A 26,202-nucleotide genomic window follows, 5' to 3' on the forward strand; every position below is an offset into this window, starting at 1 on the left:
AAACAAAGCGTGCCTAGACACTTGGTGAGTTCCTTTTGTGAGGATCTGGCCCAGGACAGACCACAGGAATCTATTTAGCTTTCTTAAGATTCTTTTTACAGGAGCCCGCATTCTAGAATAACTTGATTTTCTGCCCCTGAGCAAGGAATTCAGATACAGGCACCCCGGTTCGCAAGAAGGGTGGTAGTCAGACCAGATAACCAGACCCATATCACATGACCCGTATCACAAGACCCAGAACTGCCCCCAGAACCGGGACATTCCTGAATATTGGCGCAAATACTGATCTCTAAAACCATAGGCTAAGGAGTGATGTCCTTTGAAATGGATTGGTTAAGAGAGTTTGCAATATTACAAATCTATTGGCTATGAAATGCGCGGGCTCTGCTGTAACGGCCGGGGAAGCCCTATATAAGATCTCCTTTGGAGAAGCTCGGGGTCTTTGGCCCAACCTGCTGGACCTGCGTGTCCGTGTAGGCAGCTGGACCCTGGCTAGCCAGTCTTACAATAAACCCTGCGTGCTGTTTGCAGTCTCTGGAGTCTCTTTGTCGTTATAGGGAGATCTCGATCCGCGCCCTAACACTTTTATTCACGGGGTGTGAGGGCGAAACTGATGCTTTGACAGGCTGCAGCCACATTAAGTCTCAACTGGGCCTCAGTACCTGTTTCCCCAAAGCAGGTACTGGTACCTGTTTCCTCAGTTCCTGTTTCCCCAAAGCAGGACTTGCAGTTTCTGGTAGACGCCCAGTTGGGTAATGTGCCGAGATAAGGAAGGAATCGGGCAGTTGGGTCTGGCCGGTCACGATGGCGGGGGGCAGGGGGTAGGCACTAACCCTCCTTGGCTTAGAAACTGTTACTACCATTGCCTAATTGCTGACCGCCCTTGTAATAGGGCCAGTGCTAAAAACAGACCAGCATATAACTTGCCTCTTAACTCTGAACCCTGTATAAGCTGCTTGTGATTTCGAGTCGGAGCCTTGTCGAGACTCCACTGCGTTGGATGAGACTCGGACCCGAGCTCGAGCTAGCAACGGCTCAAGCTACCAATAAAGTTCCTTTGCATTTGCATTATCGTGTGTGGAACTTGGTCTCTCTGCAATGGGGGGATCTGAAACTCGGGCACAGCAGGGGGACTTAGAGCGATGAATAGAAGAGGCAAGAGCTGGCAGGAGCAGTCCTGCAGCAGGGAGGGCGCGTGCCTTGCACAGGTTTGACCTGGTTTCGATCCCTGGCATCATCCCACAGGGCCCCCCAAGCTCCGCCAGGAGTGATCCCTGAGTGCAGAGCCAGGAGTCAGCCTGAGCACAGCCAGCTGTGGCCCCCGAACCAAACAGAAATAAATAATGGGGAAGTGCCGGAACGAGGCTGACCGTCGACGTGGTCCTTGTTTATCCTGCCTCTAGTCTCAGGGAGCTGAAACCTGCTCACACTTTCCGCTAGGAGATGGGGGAGACGGAGAAGTCAAGTCATTTCTCTCTCAGGAAGCAGTTCTGTCTCCTCTTTGCCTCTAACTCGAAATGGCCATGGACAGGGAGGTTGTGTCCCTCCCTGGGCTCCGGTAACTCATCTCCCAGCTCTGGCCTTGGGAGTGGATTCCTGTTGTTGCATTGGTCCGAGAATGTCGGCGCTTTACTCTTTCTCTATGATGAGAAAAAATCCTTAGCTTTGCCATGTTTAAAAGTCCTTCATGTTGGAATCTGCTCAGGCCTCTGACCTTTGGACATATGACTTTTAAGAGCTGGCCTTCTCTGCCTGGCTTAGCTGACAGTTTTCACTCTGGGATTGCTCAGACCAAGCACTGAAGGCTGCAATACTTGGCCACAAGCTCCTGATTCTCTGTTCAAACCTTTCTGGTCCCATCTGCAGCCTGATTCTGCCCTTATTATGGCTTCTGGTGCCGTGTCCAGGCTGCTCGCAGCTGCTATTCAGAGCGATGATGCAAAACCACTCTGAAGAGCTTCTCGGGTTCAATTGAAGATTTCCCTTGAATATTTTTCACATATATACAATACTAAAATTTCCATAACTATGTCACAAGAATGTCGAAAACTCATGCCGAGTGCTCGCCTGACTGGCCACCCTTTCCAAGAAGACACAATGACAAGAAAGAAGATGGTTAAAATGTCAGATCGTAAAGATGTTCAAAGGACACGAAACCTATGAGGGCCTGGTAATAGCATAGCTTAACCCAATCCGGTTAGTTTCTACCTGTACCTTTTGCTGTTGGCAAGAACAACCTTAAACATAATACCACAAGTAATGAAAGAGTAAATAACATCGACAAAACATTAAGGCTTTATCATGACCTTATGTCATAAACAGACAGGGTGCATCGACATCACATTACCCACTGTCCTGGCCTGGCTTTCCTGAGCACTCCCTTTAATTAAACTTCAGCCCTGAGACATAAAGCTGTTAACTCTGCTTGCCATGTTATACTCTCACCGGGAATGTAAAGGTCAGGCTGTTTAACTCGGAAGCTGTGCTGGTGGATTATGCTCCCACCCAGCCCTGTTCCAGTTTCCAGATTATTCTTTAATTAGGTACAGAAATAATGAAAAAGCTCAGAACTGGCTTTATGCTGTTAACACCCCCCCCCCCACACACACACACACAAACATACACACTGAATGTTTAGCTTTGATGTCCCTTTTCCTCCGTTTCTGTAAATACAGCCTATGCCTTTAAATCCCCTCCAACCTTTCCCAATCACACCCCACCTCTTTGTCTACAGAGCTGTCAGTCTAGGTTTTATAAGTGTCCCTTCTGGCACATTCTCCTGTAAGGCTGATTTGCCTATCCTACCCCTGGCTCTTATTATCCTCTGACGTCACAAGTAAAGTAGTTTGTCTCTTGGACAACAGAATTCTTAGACGCTAGCTGTCAAAACCCCTCTGTCCAGATTTCAGAGTAATGTTTCAATCAACTACAACTGTCCCCGGGCCTGGGAAGGACCCTTTCAAATACCTGTGGGTCAGAGTGACCATTGCTGAAGGTCAGTATCCATCCTTTGTGTGTGTGTTCTCACCTCATCTCCTCTCCCTCACTTCACTCTCCAGTCTCTCTCTTTTTTTTTTTTTTTGGGTCACACCCAGCGATGCTCAGGGGTTACTCCTGGCTTTGCACTCAGGAATTACTCCTGGCGGTGCTTGGGGGACCATATGGGATGCCGGGGATCGAACCCAGGTCGGCCGCGTGCAAGGCAAACGCCCTCCCCGCTGTGCTATCACTCCGGCCCCCTCACTCTCTAGTCTCTCTTGACTGCTCAGAGAGCCTAACCTCAAAGGTCATCTTTTCAGTGTCTTCTGATATTTGTGACAGATAAAACTGTTTTGAAAATCACGGCATTGAGCTGAGGATGTTTATCAGTGGTTGAATTCTTTCCCCTTGGATGTGTGGAGTGCTGGGTTCAACCTCCTGCACTGCAAATCAGACAAATTCTTCTCCCGTCTCTGAAAGAAACTCCTCCATAGCTTGACGATCCCAGAAATGCCCCCACAGGGGTCTTTGGTACTCCTGCATTAGGGGGCTGCACATGAAGGCACCCCCTCCCCAAATATCCTTCTCTGCTTGCTTCTGTTTTCCCCTACTGAAACTTATTTTTCTTTCTCCTTATCTTTGAATCTCCCGCGCCCTCCCCCATTCTTGTGTGAATTACTTAAAAGCTGCTTATGTCTGGATCTTTTAGTTGACTTCTAATGGCGGAAATTGTGATACTTTTTCATTTTCACCTATATTGATCATAGAGACATGATGATGTTTATTTTGCAAAATAGTCATGTCAGTTCAGGCAGGACATGTGCTTTTCCTTTTTTTTTTAATTTATAAAATTGTATTGAATCACCGTGAGATAGTTATAAGCCTTCATGTTTGGGTTACAGTCTCACAATGACCAAACACCCATCCCTCCACCAGTGCATATTTCCCCACCACCAATATCCCGGGTACACCCCCCCTTTCACACCCTCCCCCTGCCTCTAAGGCAAACAATATTCCCCATACTCTCTCTCTACTTTTGGGCATTATGACTTGCAACACAGACACTGAGAGGTCATCATGTTTGGTCCATTATCTACTTTCGGCATACATCTCCCATCCCAACTGGTTCTTCCAGCCATCATATTCTTAGAGATCCCTTCTCTATTCCATCTGCCTTCTCCCCTCCGCTCATGAAGCAGGCTTCCAGCTATGGGGCACATGCCCTGGCCCTTGTATCTGCTGTCCTTGGGTGAAAGCCTCAAGTGATGCTACCCTACACTCCACAAATGAGGGCAGTCCCTCTATGTCTGTCCCTCTCTTTCTGACTCATTTCACTTAGCCTGATACTCTCCATGTTTATCCATTTTAAAGCAAATTTCGTGACTTCATCCCTCCTAACAGCTGCATAGTATTCCATTGTGTAGATGTACCAAAGTTTTTTTAACCAGTCATCTGTTTTAGGGCACTCGGGTTGTTTCCAGATTTGGGCTATTGTGAACAGTGCTGCAATGAATACATAGGTACAGATGTCATTTCTATTGTGCTCTTTTGCATCCTCGGGATATATTTTCAGAAGTGGTATTGCAGTGTCATATGGAAGCTCAATTTCAAGTTTTTTTTAATGAATTAATTTTTTAATTGAATCACCATGTGGAAAGTTACAAAGCTTTCAGGCTTAAGTCTCAATTTCTAGTTTTTGAAGGACTGTCCATATTGTTTTCCAGAAAGGCTGGACCAGTTGGCATTCCCACCAACAGTGAAGAAGTGTCCCTTCTTCCCCACATCCATGCCACCACTGGTTGCTTTTGTTCTTTTGAATGTGTGCCAGTCTCTGTGGTGTGAGATGATATCTCATTGTTTTGATTTGCATCTCCCTGATGACTAGTGATGTGGAGCATTTTTTCATGTGCCTTTTGGCCATTTGCATTTCTTTTTTGAGGAAACTTCTGTTCATTTCTTCTCCCCATTTTTGATGGGGTTGGAGTTTTTTTTCTTACACAATTCTACAAGTATCTTGTATATCCTAGATATTAATTCCTTATCAGATGGGTATTGGGTAAATATTCTTTCCCATTCTGTGGGCTCTTTCTGTATTTTGGTCACTGTTTCTTTTGAAGTGCAGAAACTTCTTAGTTTGATGTAGTCCCATTTATTTATGTTTGCTTCCACTTGCATAGTCAGTGCTGTTTCGTCCTTAAAGATGCTTTTAGCTTCAAAATACATGTACTTTTCCATCATAACAGGCCACATGTTTGATTTTTAAAAAAATGGTCATTTTTCTTTAAATAAATGTTCACATGTAATATCAAGCATACTAATTCCAAAGGTACTAGAAAAAAATATCTGATGGGTATTTCTAGCAATTTCAGAATCTATACTCCAGATCTCATGTAATCCCTTAGAGTAATGAACTATTCTTGTCCTAGGATCAGGATTCTGACCCACTAACTGCATGTGTCTAGATGAAAAACATGTTTACTCTTGTATAATCAGTGACCCCAGTCTACATGTCAAGTACTTGCTTGTTCTGTATATTAATTGATCTATTTCCTAGACCTTCAGATTCTACCAGCTCCTCTACCTAAAAGAGTCTTGCTGTTTCCATAGCAATACTGAAAAGGTTGAATCAAAGGTTTTAATTATTTTAATACCCAAAATTATATTTTTTATTATTCAAGGGAAATTCTCATTAAATTTTAAATTAAATTATAAAATCAGCGATACTGTTAATTAATATGCCATTATAGAGCCTAAGCATCTGTTTTTTGGGGGTAGAAGACATAATTACTAATGAATGAAAAAATTTGTCTTGATCATCCAATTAAACTTTAGACCGCAGTTCAGTAAAAACAGATTACACAAATTAAATTGAATGCAAAAAATTAATATGTCAAATGGCTTGACTTTGACAAATAAACAAGGAATGATAAATTTAACTATTTTTTTCTAAATTTTTTATGAGCATAACCTAAAATAAGTACTCAAAGGTCAACAGAGAAAAAACTTTATCCTAACCTTTATACTACTTTTTACACATATACAACATACTTTCACTTATTTCATTCTGCCAATCATGAAGTTTTTAATTGCTTCTCAAAAATGAGTGATATTGTAATGAAACTGAAAAATAATTTTTGGCATTATATTTTGTAAAAACATGAAGAAAACAAAATTAACTCAGCACATAGTGGAAAACTAACATATTGAAAACTTATGAGAACAGATTTTAAGAAAATGACCTATTTCAATACTTAAGAGATAGTATTTTCTCAGAAACATGTGAATGCATAAGGACTAGATTACATGGAGAAACCTGTTCTGATATGTCCATAAACCTAAAGTCTACCTAATTCTCTTTTGCCTGTCAGATCTCATGTCTCAAGCAAAGAATGAAACAGACAAAGATAAAAATCAGAACATCTTGAGGGTCAGAGAAAGCTCAAAGGAGCATTGAGTGCAGAGCTCTGGGTTCCAGCCAGCACTGCATGGTCCCCTGAGCCAAGTGTGATCCAAACACCAAGTTAAAAAAAATTTTAAAATTTTTAAAAGATACTAGTTTGCCTCTAGCCATTTTGGCAAGGATAAAGACGCCAAGAAATGGAGGGATGTAAGCTGGCATAAAACAAAAATATATTCAAGCAGAACTACTTTGGGATACAAGGAAAAGCACCTAAAACAAAATAACAACAACAAAAGGAACAATAAAAAAAAAACAAATAGGGGCTGAGTGATGGTACGGTGGGTAGCGTGTCTGCCTTGCGCCCTTCAGTCCCAAGTTTGATCCCCAGCATCCCAGATGGTCCATCCAGCCCCAGCACGGGGCATCCTTGAGCACAGAGTCAGCAGTCACCAAAGCACTGCCTGGTGTGGCCCCCCAAAACAAGCAAATTAAAAGAATTATCCATGGGTCTGGAACATTAGCATAGTGGGTAGGGCATTTGCCTTGCATGCAGCCAACTTGGGTTCGATTCCCAGCATCCCATATGGTCTCCTGAGCAACGCCAGGAGTAATTCCAGAGTGCAGAGCCAGGAGTAACCCCTGAGCATCGCCGGGTGTGACCCAAAAAGCAAAAAATAAAATAAAATAAAATAAAAGCATTACCCATATGAAGGATTAAAAACCAATCAAGCAAATTAATCTGAAGGCATAATGATAGGAAATAAATAGGTACATCCCTGTAAGGTAAATTTAAGGAGACTGAAATGCTAGTGTTTGAGGGACCAAGAAACACTGCTGGTGGCAGGCTGTTTCCAGGCAGCACGAGGGCTGGGGGGACGGCCCAGACGAGACCGCGGGCTGTGCGTGCCGAAAGCACCACGTTCCCTCTCTGCCTCGACACAGACCTTCAGGCACGGTGCTGGGAGCAGCTGCTGGGCACTTCTGGGTGAAGCTCCAAAATAAAACAAGCACAACAGGAGCTGGACAGAGGACAAGAATCGAGGTGCTTGCCTTAGTGTAGCCCCGTGACCCAAGTGGGTTCTTCACACTGCTTGTGGTCTCTCGAGTGCTGCCAGGGGGTGCTCTGGAGCACAGAGTCGGAGCCAGATCATCTCTGGGTGTGCCCTTGCTTAGATAAATAAGGGGTGAAAGGGCATTTTTCAGGACAAGAAATGCATCGAGGAACTAATGCACCCGCACTCTGCCTCCACACAGAGATGGGGAGAGAGGGAGAGGTAGGAAAGCCAGCTGAGGAGGCAGAGTGATGGCAGTGCCTGGCACGAAGCTGACCCAGGTTCGGTCCCCGCCATCCCATATGGTCCCCCAAGCCCCCTGCTCAGAGGCTTGAGTAAGCCCTCGGCCCCACTGGGTGTTGTTCAAATGCCAAAAACAAATAAAGAACATCATTTGAGAAAAAGTATAAAATCATAAAAGATAGCTAAGAATTGAAACTATTCTTACCAAAATTTTACTTGAGAGTAAATACTTTTTTAAATGTTTAAAATTGAAATACAGTGCATCGTGACATTAAGTAGGCATCATTAAGATTCTACATGTGTATATATCACTGTATCACTGTCATCCCGTTGATCATTGATTTACTTGAGTGGGCGCCAGTAGCATCTCCATTTGTCCTAGCCCAGAGATTTTTGCAGCCTCTCTTTCTTTACTCGTTCTTCCCAGCGATGTCACGGTGGAGGCTCTTTCAGGGTAAGGGGAATGAGACCCATCATTGTTACTGTATTTGGCATATTGAATATGCCATGAAGACCTTGCCCAGCTCTGCCATGTGGGCAGGATGCTCTCAGTACCTTGCCAGGTTCTCCAAGAAGGAGAACTAGGCTATAAGAGGTCTTCTGGGAGCTTTGTTTTATAGACTCTGGATCTTGGCCATTGGTGGGATTAGACGGCACCGGGGGCAGTCCATGAGTGTGGCTTCCAAGCTACTGGAAAATGGGGGATCTGGGAGGAGGAGGCCCAGTCCCGATCCAAGCAGTCTTGGAGATCTCAGCCCCGGGTCCTACATACCTGGGTTATATGTTTATATACTACCATAAATTAAACCCTAAAAGTCCAGTTTCATCCTCATCGCACAATTGATCCTTTATTTGCTTCGCTCACCCTCTTTCCTCATTTCCTACTAGTAACTATTGTATCTGACCTAAAATAGGAAAATTCATCTGAAATAGTGCCCTTTTGTAATACCCCCTTCCTTCCCCCATCTCCTTTTTGCAAGGTTTCATAACATCACCAAAAACCTGAAAGCTCAAAGAAATAAATGTTATTGGGTGAGAGACAGTACAGAGGGCGGGGCGCTTGCCTTGCATACAGTTGACTCAGGTTTAATTCCTGGCACCTCAGATGATCCCCAGAGTCCCACCACGAGTAAGCTCTGAGCACAAAGTCAGGAGTAAGAGCCGAATACAGTATGGTGTGGCCCAGAATTCAAAGGAAAAAAAAGAGTAAATATTCTTATTTATTCATTAAGTACAGCTAAGACCAAGCAAATTATCTCTACATGGTTCTGTGACTGTGAGCAGATGGGAGAGTCTCATGGACAAGTGAGGTTCGTCTCATGCAGTCCCATCACATAAAAACCTAACCCCAAAATGCATGGTAAATATAAGTAGAAGAAAGGAGCATTTAGAAGGGAAGGGAATAATTTTGGTACATGAAGCTCAGGAGTGTGCTTTGTGGGTTCTTTCGGGTTCTATTCTTCTTTCAGTTTCACCGCCGAGGTGCTCTGATTAGATTTGTGGAAGGAAAGTGCATAAGCGAACGCCTTACCGCCTCCACTTCAGCGGGGTCGTACCAGACGTTGATATACGGGTGCTGCAACGCATCATCCACTGATATTCTTTTGGCTGGATCAATCACTAGCATCTTCGACAACAAATCCCTGGCTTGACTGGCTGGAAGAATGAATAAGAAAAATAAATAGCCATATTTTATTGTGGCCAAGAAATCTGTCTGCAGGACAGAAAACTAAGAAAACAAAAATTGAATAGTACTTAGCTTCCAAACATCAGGTAAAAATCTTTTTTTTTTCCTTTCAGGTGAGAGGTGGGGGAAATGCTTGATCCCCAACAGCTGGTCAGTGACCCGTCCTGGCAGCATGTTGGGACTATGGCCACTCACAATCAAACCTGGACTGCCACATGCAAAGCACGGCTACAGCCTGTGGAACTCTCCCCTGGCCCAAATTCTCAGCATGTTGGGAAAAATAAATGCACTTTGCTCCTTTTTCTTGTGTCTCTAGTCTAAGACTCCACTGGGGTCTATTGAAGAGTTAAAATGCGCTGAATGCATAAATATATTTACTCAGAATTCAGAGTAAAATTTATCCAGCCAGAGACTTTATATAAGCAAGGTAATCTGCTTGGATAACCTGTGTGAACAGAAGGCAAACAGCTTAGAGAGCTCAGGAAATGCAAACACGATGCTGAGCAATGCAGGGACGGCTGTTGTTAATGTTTCTACATTCTCATTCACACCGGGCACTCGGCAGCATCTGTGTAATGCAACTGACTTAGATATCTCAATTTTGTACTCATGTATATGACATACAAAATGCAGAGTAGACATGATAGGTATGATTCTACTGCTGATTTCTCTTTAACAGCCCTGTCATTCTTCACTGAAAGGAATCACAGATTTAACAAAGTCAGTTAGTGGCTGAGGTACGTTTGATGCTGCCATCAGCTACTAGGATAAATCTTTAATACTTATATTATTGTCATTAGTTTGATGGTTGTGGGCCCTACTAGTTACGAAAGCACATCTGATAATCACTAGGCACAGTTATTAAATAACATTCCTAAAGAATGCATAATCTCAATTAATACATAATTTTTATATAGGAATAGTTCCAGACTGACTTAAAATGTTTTGTGACAAAAGTATTCAATATGACTCAAATATATGATAAAAATCTTCTTCAATCTAAAGAGAACAAAATATAAATAAAGTTGCTAAATTAAGGAATAGTGAGGCTGATTTTTTAAAGGGCTCATTATTATGTCCTTCCATCAAATCACCTGTCCAGTTTGCTAAATAGCTCTGGGAGGGGCCTCTGGAGCCCTAATCACACTTGTGACACTACCCCAGCTCCCCTCCCCCACCAAAAAAAACAGAGAAAAGGAAACATAGACACCTGCATCTCTATGGCTGTATGACCGACATTTGATCTGAAAGTATTTTCCAAATAGTAAAAATCACTTGGAACAGTAATTTAAATGTATATTATGCTGCTCTTTTAGGCACTCTTTTAGATAATTAAAGAATTCCAAGCAAGTCCCTAGAAACAGTTAACTTTTCTATTATACACTTTCTGACACACACTTCATTGTTATTATCAAAATATAATATAAATATATGTAGCACTGTAGCACTATTGTCTCATTGTTCATCGATTTGCTCAAGTGGGCACCAATAATGTCTCCATTGTGATACTTCTTGTTACTGTTTTGGGCATATCAAATACACCACGGGGAGCTTGCCAGGCTCTGCTGTGCAGGCGGGATATTCTCGGTACTTGCCGGGCTCTCCGAGAGGGACAGAGGAATCGAACCCAGGTCGCCTATGTGCAAGGCAAACACCCTACCCACTGTGCCATCACTCTAGTCTATAAATATATAGATACAATAAAATATATGCCATAAAAATATATCTAAAATGCTTCACTACTCCCCATTTCTAAGAGAGATTTTCTCCTTTCACTGCATAGGTCGTATGAAAGAGCAGCATCCCTAGTCCCAGTGGGTTTAGGCCGTCACCAGAATGTGCCGAAGCTTCCTCAGGACGTACCTTTGAGTTTATTGTGCTCGGAGTCTGCGGGAAAGAGGGAGTCAGGGAAGAGCTTGGGGAAGGTGAGTCCTGCGTACTTGGGACGATTCTCCACGTAGTTTCTGACTGTCGGTTGCAATTTCTTCATGAATTCCGGACACGGTGTTCCTAGTTGCTCAATTACCTTGTTCCACTGATCAATATCTGAGAATTCAATGGTTAAGGGAAAAAAAAAAATGGTGCGCGCCTCTAGCTCCTGGTTTTCCTAGTCAGAAGGTTTACTGCGTCTCTGACTCCTGAGCACTTAGAAGCCCAACCGGAGTTCAAGTGAACAATAGAGAGAAAGAAATGTGTGATTTTCAAATATGAAACCAGAATTTCCAGGCAACAACTCCTCCAGACATTTTAAAATTTTCAATTTACTTTTAGAACATATGCATTTGGGAGAATTGTAATCATTGAACAAAATAGGAAATTATGAAAGTCTTGGGAATACTACACTGGAAAAGATATTCAACTAATGCAAGAAGAATTCCTAGTATTTAGATAAAGTGTAAGGTAACTGTATTATTTAGAAGATTTTTTTTCTCATATGAAATTATTTTACTCATTTATTTTCTAAAAATAGCAAGACTGCAAGTGTTTTTAAATGTAGTTCCCTTTTCATATTTATCAAGTTCCTCTTAAGATGCTTTTTCTCTTTCCTCTACCAAATTGAAAATTCCAGTGTCTGTTAATATTATCCACTCATATGTATTATGTGTTATATCAATAAAAGTTTTAAAAATAAATCAATTTATCACCAAAGGTTTAAAAATAAACTTAAAGTAGTCACACTTTTAGAGCTTTTGTACTTCTTATATCTTGTTCCTTAACCATTTTCAGTAAGATATACAGGAAAATATATGTTACCCAATTGAAGATGATTTTCCCGCCCAAACACATGTATTCCAGATAGCACATTAGGCATGAGAAACTCTTCTTTTTCCTTTTTTGTTTATTGGCCCACACCTGGAACTGTGTAACTCTTGGCTCTGTGCTCAAGATTTACTCCTGGCAGTGCTCGGGGGACCATATGAGATGCCAGGGATCAAACCAGCACCAGCCACATGCAAGTTAAATGTCCTATGCACTATACCGTTTCTCAAATATGAGAGATTCTTTAGGAGAAAAGTTATCACCTACTTATAAAATGTAATACAATTTAAAAAGAAGAAACTATATTTTCAATAGAAATATTACCTTGTAATATTACCTTGTAACTTAGCATTAGTATTTGATATATCAAAAACTTAAGAATTATAGACAACACCTATGAAAATTCTTAAGAAACAACTAGATGATAAAAGGTATTTCCTTGTTAGGGGTCTATGAATGACAAAAGCCTCAGAAATTCTTCCTAAATCTAATACCATATGCAATTTTTTCTCCTGCAATGTTTATTTTAATTTTACAACTCCATTCTTTAGTGATAATTCATCTCTACTAATGTAATTATAACAGCCCAAGGACCTTACCATAATAATACTTGAGCTTTATGAAATCTATACTCCTGGAATTTAATATGGGTTGTATGAAAAAAATTAACTGGAGAAGGCAAATTAAGTATATTCAACAAAATAAATATAGACCTCAAACAAAGTAAATATGAGTTTAACAAAGATTAGACATGATAATTTGAAAATTACCTTCTACTTACCTCATATTGTGCCTGAACAAAATATAAATTATGTATCTCATTTATTTGAATGAAAATGATATGAGCACATATCAAGAAATGAAGTTTGAATGGAAAAATTAAAGATGATTCTTTTACTAAATAGTAGAAAAATGAATTAAAGCATGTTTTAATAATACTTTATCTAGGTTTAGTAGATACGTGAAAATACAGTAATAAAAATCTTTACAAATAAAGAAAAATGTGTAAAAGATTAGTCAAAATTACTCTTAAATAAAAACATATGTTAGTATATTGCTATAGCTAAACTATAGTTTCTTTGCCGTATTTAAATAGAAAACATTAGTACAATAAATCTCATCACTTGCGTTGTAAACTATGAAAAGAGGCCAGTGTAATACAGATGGTTAAAATGCCTTACTAAGCAACTACTGGAAAAACTTCTTTAGAAGTCTAAAGATTTTATACAAATGAAAAATAGGAGCAAGTAAGCTGTCAGCTTTTTTGGTAAAGAAATAATTTTTTTTTTTTTTGCTTTTTGGGTCATCACAGCCAGCCATGCTCAGGGGTTATTCCTGGCTCTGCATTCAGGAATTACTCCTGGCGGTGCTGAGGGAACTATATGGGATGCTGGGAATCGAACCCAGGTCGGTCGCATGCAAGGCAAACACCCTACCTGCTGTACTATTGCTCCAGCCACTGGTAAAGAAATAATTTACATTACTAAGTTAGGAAAGTACTTGGTCCTAACACGCCCTTTTATCATGCTTACTTTTATCTAGAGATATAGTTCAGACATTCAGCAGAAAAAAAAGAATCTTAAAAGTAATCTTCTTAAAAGAATACCTTTGCGTTTTTATGGTAAGTTTAAGAACAGACAGCTACTGGAGTTTGTGAAACAAGAACAAGTTAAAATGCTTCTTTATACAAATTGTGTCTGGAGTTTATTGACGTGCTACATGTTCTATCTCAGTATAATTCTTAGATAAATGCCATGTGTCTATTGATGTAATGAGTTACAAAAAGAAGAGAAGCAAGCAATGTTTTGTTAGTGACATAGTTTAGTATCTATACTAAAATATGTGATATGAATACCTTTAAAACATGTGCTTTAATTTTTAAAAGTTAGTGGATTTTTCTTCCTTTTTAAATTGTTTAAAGCACAGTGAGTGATCTACAGAGTTCATCATAGTTGAGTTTCAGGCATATAAAGTTCTAGCACCAGCCCCACCACCGGCCTCAATGTCCCTCCACCAGTGTCCCTGGGCTCCCTCTGACCCAGCCACTATGACCCTGCCTTCTTGACAGTTGTCATTTTTGTTAGCCAATTTGTTTCAGCTCTTTCTCCCCATTGCTAAGATTTAAGTGGTGTTGATTTTACCAATATTTATATAAAGATCAGATTTCCACAATCGTCATTTTTTTAAATACATAAAACATTCCTTGTGACAGTGTGTGTAAATGACAGCATGATACATGACCAAAACTGGGGCTGGAGAAATTGTACAGAACACTGAGGCTTGACTCGAGTGGGGTCAACCTTTGTTTGACCCCTGGCATCCACATGGTCCCCAAAGCACCGCCAAGAGTGATCCCTGAGCACAGAGACAAGGCTAAGCACTGAACACTGCCAGCTGTGCTTCCCCAGCCCCCCAAAAAAGAAATCAGAATTATGGTCATAAAAATGTAGTTGCTATAGAACAGCTGTAAGTCCTCATTTCTATACTGAGTATTTACAAGTATGTTAATAGTTTCTGCTATTAATATCTATAGAAATTTGACTGCAGTTAACAAAAAACTATAACCATAGTTTTACATATTATCTATGATTTCTGAAGTTCTCATCCTTGACGCAATTACAAAAAATTCAATTAAAAATACAAAATTTCATAAGTACCAGGAAGTTGACTCCATGGCTTCGAGGCTGGCCTCACGTTCCGGGGAAAGGTCAACTCAGAGAAGCGATCACCAACTACATTGTAGTCGAAGGCCATGTGGGGGAAGGGAGTTGCGGGCTGAATGAGGGCTAGAGACTGAGCACAGCGGCCACTCAACACCTTTATTGCAAACCACAACAGCTAATTAGAGAGAGAAAACAGAAGGGAATGCCTTGCCACAGTGGCAGGGTGGGGTGGGGGGGAGATGGGATTGGGGAGGGTGGGAGGGACGCTGGGTTTACGGGTGGTGGAGAATGGGCACTGGTGAAGGGATGGGTTCCCAAACTTTGTATGAGGGAAGTATAAGCACAAAAGTGTATAAATCTGTAACTGTACCCTCACGGTGATTCTCTAATTAAAAATAAATAAATTTTAAAAAAAATACAAAATTTCAGTTAGTAGAAATTCTTGGACAATTTTTTCATCTAATTCTAAATTTACTACAGCAAAAGATGTTTGATTGATAAGATATTAGATTTAATAAATACGATGTGGTTATACTGCAAAGTAATATGAAAATATTTACTATTACTAAGTTCTTCAATGAGTTGTAAGAAGGAAAAAATTATGGATAATGAAATATGGATCATTGGGCCAGAGAGATAGTACAGCAAGTTAGATGCTTGCTCTGCATTCGGCCTGCAGGGTTCAATCTTTAGACCCCAGACACCACCAGGAGTAATTCCTGAGTGCAGAGCCAGGAGTATCTCTGAACATCACCAAGTATGGCCCACCCACCCCCAATTAAATTAAATCATATATAAAATATGGATAAGAAAATTATTCCAGTTAATTCTATCGGGTAGGTAAGTATTTAAATTTTATATTTTTCTCTTACTTTAAGTTCTTTAATTGTGCAACTTTCTAAAGTATGCCAACTATTTTGAATATCTTAAATAGGAAGTATGAAAAATATCACTTCCTCAAAAAAAGACATACAGCTGGCCAATAATTATAGGGAAAAATGTTCCTTATGATTTGTCCTCAAGGAAATGCAAATCAAAACAGCAGTGAAAGAACACCTCACTTAAATGAGAGTGGGATATATCAAAAAGAACAGAAATAACCAGTCTTGGTATGGAAAGATATATTCCCATGATATATATGACATTTATAGCTAATTTTAAACCAGTAAACTTGGAAGAAATAACCTATGGATGAAATATTTAAAATAGTGGAAGAAAAGAAATGATTATCTAAAATTCTATAACCAAATTTGTTTTTCAAGATAAGAATTTTTTTTTAAGATTTTTCCTCTCCAAAGAGAAATTCCAAAAGAGTAAATTTCAGGAGGAAAGGGTGGAATCCTGCCTTCTGTAACCACATGGAGAGGATCATGCTAAGTGAAATAAAAAAGGACAACGACCAAGGCCCGATGCACCCATGTGCAGGTACACAGAGGCACAGCAAGTCAACAGGCATTGTCATGCGACAACAAGTCCCTGGATTCTGACCCTCCAAGGAGGACTACCAGAGAGAAAACAGGGAGAGGATCCACTGGTATGTAGCGTAAGGTATCTTGGTATGTAGGTAGCAAAAGAACAGGTGTGACCCTCTACCCAATGACACCTCAATAAAGAACGAAAAATATATAACCTTAAAAATAATAAATAGTAATGTCCAAAAATTTAGATACATATTCAATGGTTTTCCAAGATAAATACTAATAGGGGCTTCTATATAGAAATTAGCAGGCCAATAATAAACACAAAAGCAATGACTTTTAAAAAAATTAAACTATTTAAAATAAGACAAAAGAGCAAAGGCATTTACCTTACCAAATATGTGTATAATGTGTATGCACTTATTTTTAATAATATGTATCCATTCACATTAAAAATAATAAACAAGGGCTGGAGCAATAGCACAGTGGGTAGGGCGTTTGCCCTGCACACAGCCGACCCGGGTTCAATTCCCAGCATCCCATATGGTCCCCTGAGCACAGCCAGAGGTGATTCCTGAGTACAGATCCAGGAGTAACCCCTGTGCATCACCAGGTATGACCCAAAAATTAAAAAAAAATTAAAAATAAAAAATAAATAAAAATAAAAATAATAAACAAAAGGAACTACACCAAATTAAGAAGATTTTTGCATTGTGAAATAAATGAGGTATAAAAGAAAAAAACACTCAGAGAAAAAAATGCACATCGCCCATCAAATCAAAAGCTAATATCCAAGATACATATATAAAGCACTCTCTGAGATCAATAACTACAACAAAAACTACCACAAAAAAAATCAAAGCATGGGGCTGGAGTGATAGCAAGTAGGGTGTTTGCCTTACACGAGGCCAACCCGGGTTCAATTCCCAACCTGGGAATCGGCGGTCCCCCAAGCACCACTAGGAGTAATTCTCAGTGCAAAGCCAGGAGTAACCCCAGAGCATCGCCAGGATTGACCCAAAAAGAAAAAAAACTCAAAACATGGGGAGAGATGAGCAGGCAATTCCTCAAAGACCAACTCAAGATGGCAAAGAAGCATATGAGAAACTATTCCTCAGCACTGATTGTCATGGAAATACAACTCAAAACCAAAAAGATGTGAGGTCACCAGGGAGAATCATCCTTATTTTAAAGTCCAGAATAATAAGTGCTGGCATGGACTGACTCTGATTCACTTAACTGTTGCATGGTTCAGCCTCTGAAAAATGCTTCGGAGGCTTCCCCAAATTTTTCAGATAGAATTTCTATATGACCGAATATGTTCATTCCTGGGCATTGATCCCACAGCACTGAGAAAACATTGATCTTAAAGGACAGATGCTTACCTGTATTAATCAGAACATTATTTATAATGGCTAAGATGTGTAAAACCTGAGTACCCAACAACAGACGAGTGAAGAAACGGTGGTATCTATATACAATGGAATGCTACAACACTCTGAGGAAAGATGAGATCTTATAATTGGTTATAATTTAGATGGAATTCGAGACATGCTAAGTGAAGTCAGTCAGAATGAAAAAGACAACACCATTCAAATGGAGTATAAAGGACAGATTGTCAACCCCCAATGTTAACCCTAAGGAAAGGTCAACAGATCTGAGCGTGTGGGAGTGAGGGGAAGTGGATTTTGAGTTAATGCTGGCGAGATCCAGGCACTCTGGTAACGAATATGGGATAGCAGCATTGCCTCATTGCCTGCATAAAAAATATTGATTTTTTTTGTTAAAAAATCAATCAAGAATTTGGGGCTGGAGTGATATCACAGCGGGTAGGGTGTTTGCCTTGCACGTGGCTGACCCGGGTTCAATTCCCAGCATCCCATAGGGTCCCCTGAGCACGGCCAGGGGTAATTCCTGAGTGCAGAGCCAGGAGTAACCCCTGAGCATCGCCGAGTGTGAACCAAAAAGCAAAATAATAATAATAATAATAATAATAATAGAATATCTGACAATATCAAAGATCTGGTGCGGTTTGTGCAATGCACAGATATTATACTCCTGCTCTGGAAAAAAATCTGTTGCTATGTAGTTGCAATATTGTGGTTAGCAGAATTATATATTGTTCATCCATATACCCCAAATATATTTCTCATACTTATTTAATGTTCTTTCACAATTTTGTCTCACCACTCCCAAACTCTTGGCACTTCTGGAGTGTTGAGAGTGATGAAGGGTTCTCTATTATGTCAGAAAAGGCAGCTTTGGGGAAACAACCAAGAATGAGGGATGGCGACCCAGGAAACAATATAAATAGGTGTTTTTAATGAATGAGCAACATGAACAGAAAGAATAAAATTTCAGTTCATCTCCAGAGTGCAGGAAAAGGAGCGGGCAGAAGGTTGAGATAAATTAACAATAATCAATGAGTTAATCAATCATTCCAGTGTCACACGGTGTTCATGCAAACCTTAGAGAAAGGCCATTGGAGAAAATTTCTGGCTGATAAACCTTCCCCGTGAGACTTGGGATGAGGGATGCTCCTGGCGCGAGCATGGAAGCTCAGAGAATTTCCCCTCACCCTGTCCTCATCAGGATCACTGGGCCAAAGAACTGTCACTCCTGGCCAGAGCCGCCAGCCGGCTCTCCCGATTGAGGAATTACTGCAGGGAATGGCTCCTGAGCCCCTGAGCACTGCTGGGGAGGCCTCTGACAAAAATGCATCTCTAATAAAATATCTTAATTTCTCAGTGCTAATATCCAATGGGCTGTAAACAAATGTTACATAAATAACATGCTGAATATTTTAAGCATAAAAGGTAAAGGATATAAGATGTTATTAATATTTTAAGTTTTCTGTTAAGCTAATTCGTATATTAGGAAGATATGTATATCACATATTGTAAGACCTGCCATCATGTAAATAAATGTCATTAAAACAAATGACTCCTTCACTTGCACATCGTAAAGTGTTACACCTCAATATATTTATACATAAGACATTGTCTCCCTCCAGGCGTATTTCAAATATCCTATCTTACTAATATTCATTATCACTTTATTGTATCTAAATAAGACTTTTTAAAAATTTTTGGGCTGCACGTGGTGGTGTTCAGAACTTATTCCTGACTCTGTGCTCTAGAATCACTCATGGCAGTGCTCAGGTGACCACATGGGGTGGGGATTGACCAGGGCCCTCAGTATACAAAGCCAGCACCTTAGCCTTTGTACTATCTCTCCAGACCCCAGATGAGTCATTTCTAAAATAGGAAAATTCAAAAGAAGTCCTTGGTAGTGTGAGTGCCCTGAGCACACTTCCACAGACAGCTGGCCAGCTGTGTGGACGGAACACTACACGCAGCAGTCCTGAAGGAGGTATCCGGTGCTAGCATTTAACTCGGGATCGAGGCATTCAAGCCCTTTGAGCTCTCTCCAGGTCTCTATGGAAAATGTTTTAAATGAGCAACAGCCTATGAATTTTAAGAAACCAACTGTATAATATTCAGTGTTTAAGATCACTTGAAAAAGATTCATTAACCTTAAGGATGTGTTAAATCAATTAAAAGACTGCATCTGACATTTGGATAAGATATGAGAGAGAACAGTTCTGGTGTGTCCTTCCCAAAAAAATGGATAAATTTATCTTATTACAAAAGCCACAGAAACAACAACATTAAAACATTAATCTCAGACATTAAAATGGCATCTAATATGCGACTGATATTAACAGCAGCCTAAAGCCTTATATAAAAGGCACTCTGATGTCACATTAAGAACTATATTCAAGCAACTTCTCCTAAGTGATTCTAAGAAATGATCATCTGTATTTAACAACTCAATTATGGAAATCTGATTTGATTTTCTCTTATATAAAGTATAAGAAAGGTAATGAAAATCATCTAAACTATAGATGGCAAATATTTGTTTTAGCCATCAATTATTCAACCACAGTGAACTTGAAAAAGCAATGACACAAAGTTAATAGAACTGCTCTATTTTTCTTTTCTTTTCTTTTTTTTTTCTTTTTGGTTCACACCCGGCAATGCACAGGGGTTACTCCTGGCTCTGCACTCAGGAATTACTCCTGGCGATGCTCAGAGGACCATATGGGATGCTGGGATTTGAACCCAGGTCGGCCTTGTGCAAGGCAAACGCCCTACCCGCTGTGCTATCACTCCAGCCCCAGAACTGCTCTATTTTTCATGCTGAAGATTAGCCAAAATTTAGGGACTGTTTTTATACAAATTTTTAAGGGCTAAACAAGTCACAATTCACTGAGATTAAAAATAAGTCCTGCTTTTTAAAAGTGTAAAGGAATTTAGTTTTTATTAAGTGAGAATTTTTCTAAATATTATTCACATGAACATGAATATTACATATTTATTGATGCTATTTAGTGTATATACAGATAATAAACAGAAAATTCTTTAGAATAAATGTGTCATGTAAGACTAAAGATCTAGAAGTTTTTTCATAGAAATGAAAACATAACTAATTTTAATAGCAAGACATTTAAACTTCTCTAATTCTACCAAAATAAATTGAGCAACAAACAAGCCTAAATGATTTCTTTAACACAACCACATAACTATGAAACTAAATATATATTTATATATAACATAATAAAATATATAGTTTAGGCTCCATTTTACTTTTGAATTAAATCAGTAAGGTAAGGACATTATTTTTTTAGTACGATAAGAAAATAGTATTTTTATAACTGACCGAGTACAAGAGGTTATTTAACTAAGTTAAGAATATAAGGTATTATATACCCATATGCTAATTGCATATTACTCATATCAATTCTTTTTGTGGGGAGACTCTGAAATCTTTATTTGCTCATTATTTTCTGACTAAAAGAGGATCACTTCAGCCTAATCCCAAGTCATCTAAATTTATTTCTTCACTCATTTTATATAATCATCAATTAATGAGCTTTAATTATTGCACTTGTTAATAATATGGTGAAAATTATAGCGGGAATTGCTTATTACTCCCATAAAGTGGATGAGAAATAGAATTTTAGATGATGATCAATTTTTAAATGATATTCATATGCATGCTGTGACTACGCATTGAAAGTAAGTCTATTGTACCTGCATGTGAACATAAATCAAACTGATTAAAGATTTCTATGCAAGTGATGTTTTTTATAGTAAAAAAGCATAAATCTGTCGCCTTAAAATTGAAGGATTTTGTTTTTATTACTTAGCTATGAATGTAACTTAACTTCTGAACATCTATAACAAAGAACAATAAAGGGTGTATTGCTCATTACACAAAACTGATTTAAGGTAGACCTTGGCCTATCTGCTGAATGGTTCCTATCTGATACTGTGTTATCCACAGAAGATCTTGCCAGGAGGCAAAATTACTCTATCATAAAGCCAACTTATAAATACCTGACTGACGTCTTAGAGAAAGTCCTCAAGGGTGAGGAATGCACATGTCCAGCACAACTGTGTTTGAGCCCCAAGGGAATTGAGAGAAGGATACGATCAGTGCCGGGAAACAGCACTGCACCTTTTATCATTTCTCCCATGATGCACCCTACTGACCACATGTCAACTGAAAACAAAAATGAAATGAAGATAAACAGGAACACAGGAACACACAGCAAAACACCCAGTGATGCATGCTATAAAGCGAAGGCCTACCCTTCCCTGACGGAGACAGGACAATCGCATTATCATGACTGTTTCACAACAGTGAAACCGGGAGCAAGACTGTCGGGGCCTTTTCTCCTTCGCAACTGCATCAACGAAGCCACTTGATGCGGGTTCATAGATGAAAATATTATTTTGCAACTATAATCAATTACTAATTCAGTTTCTGATTCAAAGTGTTTAATTTGCATCAATCTCCTAGAATATCAGTGATATGTGTTATAAATTATTCCAGATTGTGTCTCTATAGGAAATTGCAAGCCGGTGTCTTTTTTCATTCCTCTCTAGCATTGGGGGGGAGGGAGGGAGTGGGGAGACGTGGAACCAACTGTGTCCCAACCTCAAAAAGAAAGGGTTTGCTTCGTAAAGTATATGTACTCTAACTTATAAATATAAGAACATTTCCAGAAGTATCACTGTATCACTGTCATCCCATTGCTTATCGATTTGCTCGAGCGGGCACCAGTAACGTCTCCATTGTGAGACTTGTTGTTACTGTTTTTGGCATATCAAATATGCCATGGGTAGGTTGCCAGGCTCTGCCGTGTGGGCGAGATACTCTCTCGGTAGCTTGCTGGGCTCTCCAAGAGGGACAAAAGAATTGAACCTGGGTCAGCCGCTGGAAAAACAATCCAGTCGAGTATGGATTTTGAGAATATCCTGGCTCAGTTCTCTTGACTCCCAATAACGAAAGCTGTTTCTAAGCAGGAAGTTTTGTATAATTATTTTTAAATAGTGTGTTTTAGTATCACTGTGTCACTGTCATCCCATTGTTCATCAATTTACTCGAGCGGGCACCAGTAACGTCTCCATTAGTCCCAGCCCTGAGATTTTAGCAGCCTCTCCTTACTCGTCTTTCCCAACGCTGCCATTTTAAAGGCTCTTTCAGGGTCAGGAGAAGTAGACCCATTATTGTTACTGTTTTTGGCATATTGAACACGCCACAGGGAGCTTGCCAGACTCTGCTGTGCTTTAGTTGTGTTTTAGTAGTAGTAAGAAATGTTGGCTTTCAAACAAGATGGTTCAACATGAAATAAACTATATGACAAAAGAACAGATGTGTCAGACTGTAAATCAAACAAAATCCAAGTTAAATGACAGTAGTTTCTCCGCCCTCACCAGTTATCATACAGAACTCAAACCAGGTAGCGAGGGCAGGAGGTACACAGGGTGTGGCATAAAGGGGAAAGGTGGCGCAAAAAAGTAAAATCTCTTTCTTTAATTATACCTGGTTACTCACTTGCTCATATTGAAGACTCATGAAGAGATAAAGGTAATTCTTATTGGGGAAATAACCTAGAAGAATAAGGGAAGTTGAGGAGCAAATGAGAAAAAAGCATCAAGTTAGCAGCACAACCTAATTTTGCTCCCCTTATTCTTCAAATTACGGACTGTAGTTTGCAATGGAGAATTCCTCATGAAATTCTTTTGGCAGTGAAAATCTCACTTGGGTTAAATACAATTTCCATAGCTTTTCTTGACACGTAAACAGAGATCATTGCAAAGAAATGGTGATGGCTTTGAAGGTGATAAGCGCATCCAGAGAAGCAAATTTAGTTTGCTTCCATTTTAGGAAAGCAAGTGACATGCAAAACTATCAGAGAAAGATAGAGCAAACAGTTGTGCATTCCTTTATTATTAATGCATTTTAATTCCAGATAATGTCTGTTTCAAGATTGACGTTGTAGGAATTTTGAATTAGAGGAAAGTAGGAAAATACCTCTGAAGATGTATGTGCTTTAATTGCAAGTATTCTTATCACACTGGTCAAGATGATGAGTAAGACTTTCTATTTAAAGTGTATCTTTTATTTATAGATATTGTGGGGAAAATAAATAATAGATAGAGTAAAAAATCTGCAAAGTTATTTTATTTCCTGGCAGTATCCATTCAAACATTTGGATAGAGATTATTCTGCCACTAGCCTATTTCTACTTCTCTGGAAAATATTATTTTCTAGAATGTTTCTGGCAGATACTCACTTTTTTTAATGCTTAAGACCTAACTTCATTATTTTCTGGATATATCTTAATGAAGTTACTTCTCAGATATCAATTTCATTTCTCTAAAATTTCTGTGACAGTATTTATCATTTACATATTTTTTAAGACTTGAAAGAATTTTGCATATTAAGGATTCTACATTGCCTAAGACTTATTAGTCTTAAAAATATTAGTTATGTATAATGCTTATGAATATACAGGAGTCATATCTTGGAATAAAAATATTTTAAAAGTTTATTTTATATATGTTAGTATTGTATTACATTTTTATATATACACTATATACACATAGATAAGATAAATATTTCTAGTGAAGAAAACTCACCAACGTTCAAGCCTTTCAATGTTTAAACCATTTAAGAACATTCCAGACAGTCCATCAAAGTTGGTGTTATAGAACTATTCTCCATTCTCCTGACAAAAATTACTTGTTCTCTCATCCAAATAATCATCTCAAGTTATGCAAATATAAACCTTGATCCCTGGCCATCTTTTTCCAGTCTACCAAAGTTTTTACTTGTACACTAAATTTATTGATTTTTTTAAATTCTCACTTACATATCTTTTAAATAATAGCAGCAACAATAACAATAAATTGGATGGACCTAGATGAAATGAAAAAAGATGTATTGCTTTATTTACTTAATTAGTTTTTTGGACCAAACAGGCTTGGGGATCACACATGGTGCTGGGGATTAAAGGCAAGTCAGCTGCAGGCACGGCAAGTGCCCAGCCCACTGTTCTGTCTCTCTGGCCCAAAACCTAATCAATTTAATCTCAATTAATTCTAAATAGTTTTTGGCTTATCACTAGCATTATTGACTAATATATCACAAAACTCTCCTTTGTAAGACCTTGTTGTATACAGATACTTCAAAAATAATGATTTGGAGAAACTTATGTCAGAACTCAAAATAAGATGAACACATGACAACGTTTTTGTGTCAAACAATGCAGATAAATAAACTCAAGATATGATTTGATAAACATGTAATATATCTTTTTTATAGTGGTGTGTCTCTTCTATGTGACAATACTCTAAAAACCTTTCCAATTACATTACTTCTATAGATTACCCATATGTACACCACCTAAGTGGTAAGATTTATGACTAGAAATTATAAGAACTATGCACATAAAATTGAGGTAGAACATATGCGCATATATTTATATGTTTTTATATACTCAACAACTATACTATTTCACAAGTTAAAGTTCAGTCCACCAGATTTTATGAATTAGTCATTGAAAGTAAAATAGGAAATAGTTCATGAAAGAATTAGAGACAGTCTTCTTATATTAGGAAAAGCAGAGTGCTCTCTCTATGTCTGTCTATCTATCTATCTATCTATCTATCTATCTATCTATCTATCTATCTATCTCTGTCTATGTATGTTTGGTTATCAAGGTAATATTTCATGAAATTGTCTAGACATTCCAGTGCATGCTAACAACACACACATCAGAAAATGGAAACTGGATTTGAAGCTCTCAGATAACCTGATTAAGTACTCGGATCTACATATGAGATTTATACAATAATATTTCCTATTTTTATCATTAGGATTCCTGGCATCACTCTTCATCATCAATTTCTCCACAAGAAAATAGCATATTCATTAGAAATTATAACACTCAGAAACTGAGATGCTTTCCTTCGAAGGACTGTTAAGTAGTTTTAGTTTTACTAAAATATGGCTATTGGTTTTCTAAGTGAGAAAATTTTGCCATTATTATTTATCAGATATGAGATTAAACTAAATTACCTTTTCCCTACATCTAGCCCAAAGATAGGAATGATGGAGTGTGGTCCTGTCAGCTTAAATTTAAATCAAGAAAACACCGTATACTATTTGGATGATGTGAAGGTCTATCTGACAAAGGCTGTCAAAGAGCTTCTGTGACTCTGATACACAATTCTAAAATCACACTACCTTTCTCCTTTGCCAAATTGCGTCTCATTTAACATGGAATTTAGAAAATGGTCTTTAATCCATTTTATTTCAATAAATACTTCTAAGTACAATGAAAATTTTAATATAAGATTCTACAATTAGAACACCTTTTCTTGGTTTTGTTTTTGTTATTTCTTAATTTGGGGTCACCTCAGTGATCACCTGGTGTCGGGGATCGAATCCAGTTCTCCCGCACACAAAGTACACACCCAGGGCAAGTTGGGCTGTCTCTCTCACCCCAGGACATTTCATAAAAAGTCTATTTCGTGAGGCCGGAAAGCTAGCACACTGGGTAAGGTGCTTGCCTTGCATGCAGCAGACCTGGGTTCCATCCCAGGCATCCAAATGGTCCTGGGAGAGATTCATGAGCACAAAG

General features: G+C 39.0%; 1 protein-coding gene across 7 annotated transcripts in view; it reads right to left on the reverse strand.

Moving 5' to 3' along the window:
- The window catches only part of MAPK10 (mitogen-activated protein kinase 10), a 275,595-nt gene that overhangs the window by 49,404 nt on the left and 199,989 nt on the right, over positions 1-26,202 (reverse strand). For all 7 annotated transcript variants that reach the window (XM_055139497.1, XM_055139494.1, XM_055139496.1 and 4 more), the window contains 2 exons: positions 11,225-11,407; positions 9,206-9,330 (listed from right to left, as the gene is read on the reverse strand). In XM_055139497.1, the coding sequence (XP_054995472.1) occupies positions 9,206-9,330; positions 11,225-11,407 (308 nt within the window). The remainder of the gene's footprint in view (positions 1-9,205; positions 9,331-11,224; positions 11,408-26,202) is intronic.

This window comes from Sorex araneus, chromosome 5, assembly GCF_027595985.1.
Source record: "Sorex araneus isolate mSorAra2 chromosome 5, mSorAra2.pri, whole genome shotgun sequence".
NCBI classification, from domain to species: domain Eukaryota; kingdom Metazoa; phylum Chordata; class Mammalia; order Eulipotyphla; family Soricidae; genus Sorex; species Sorex araneus.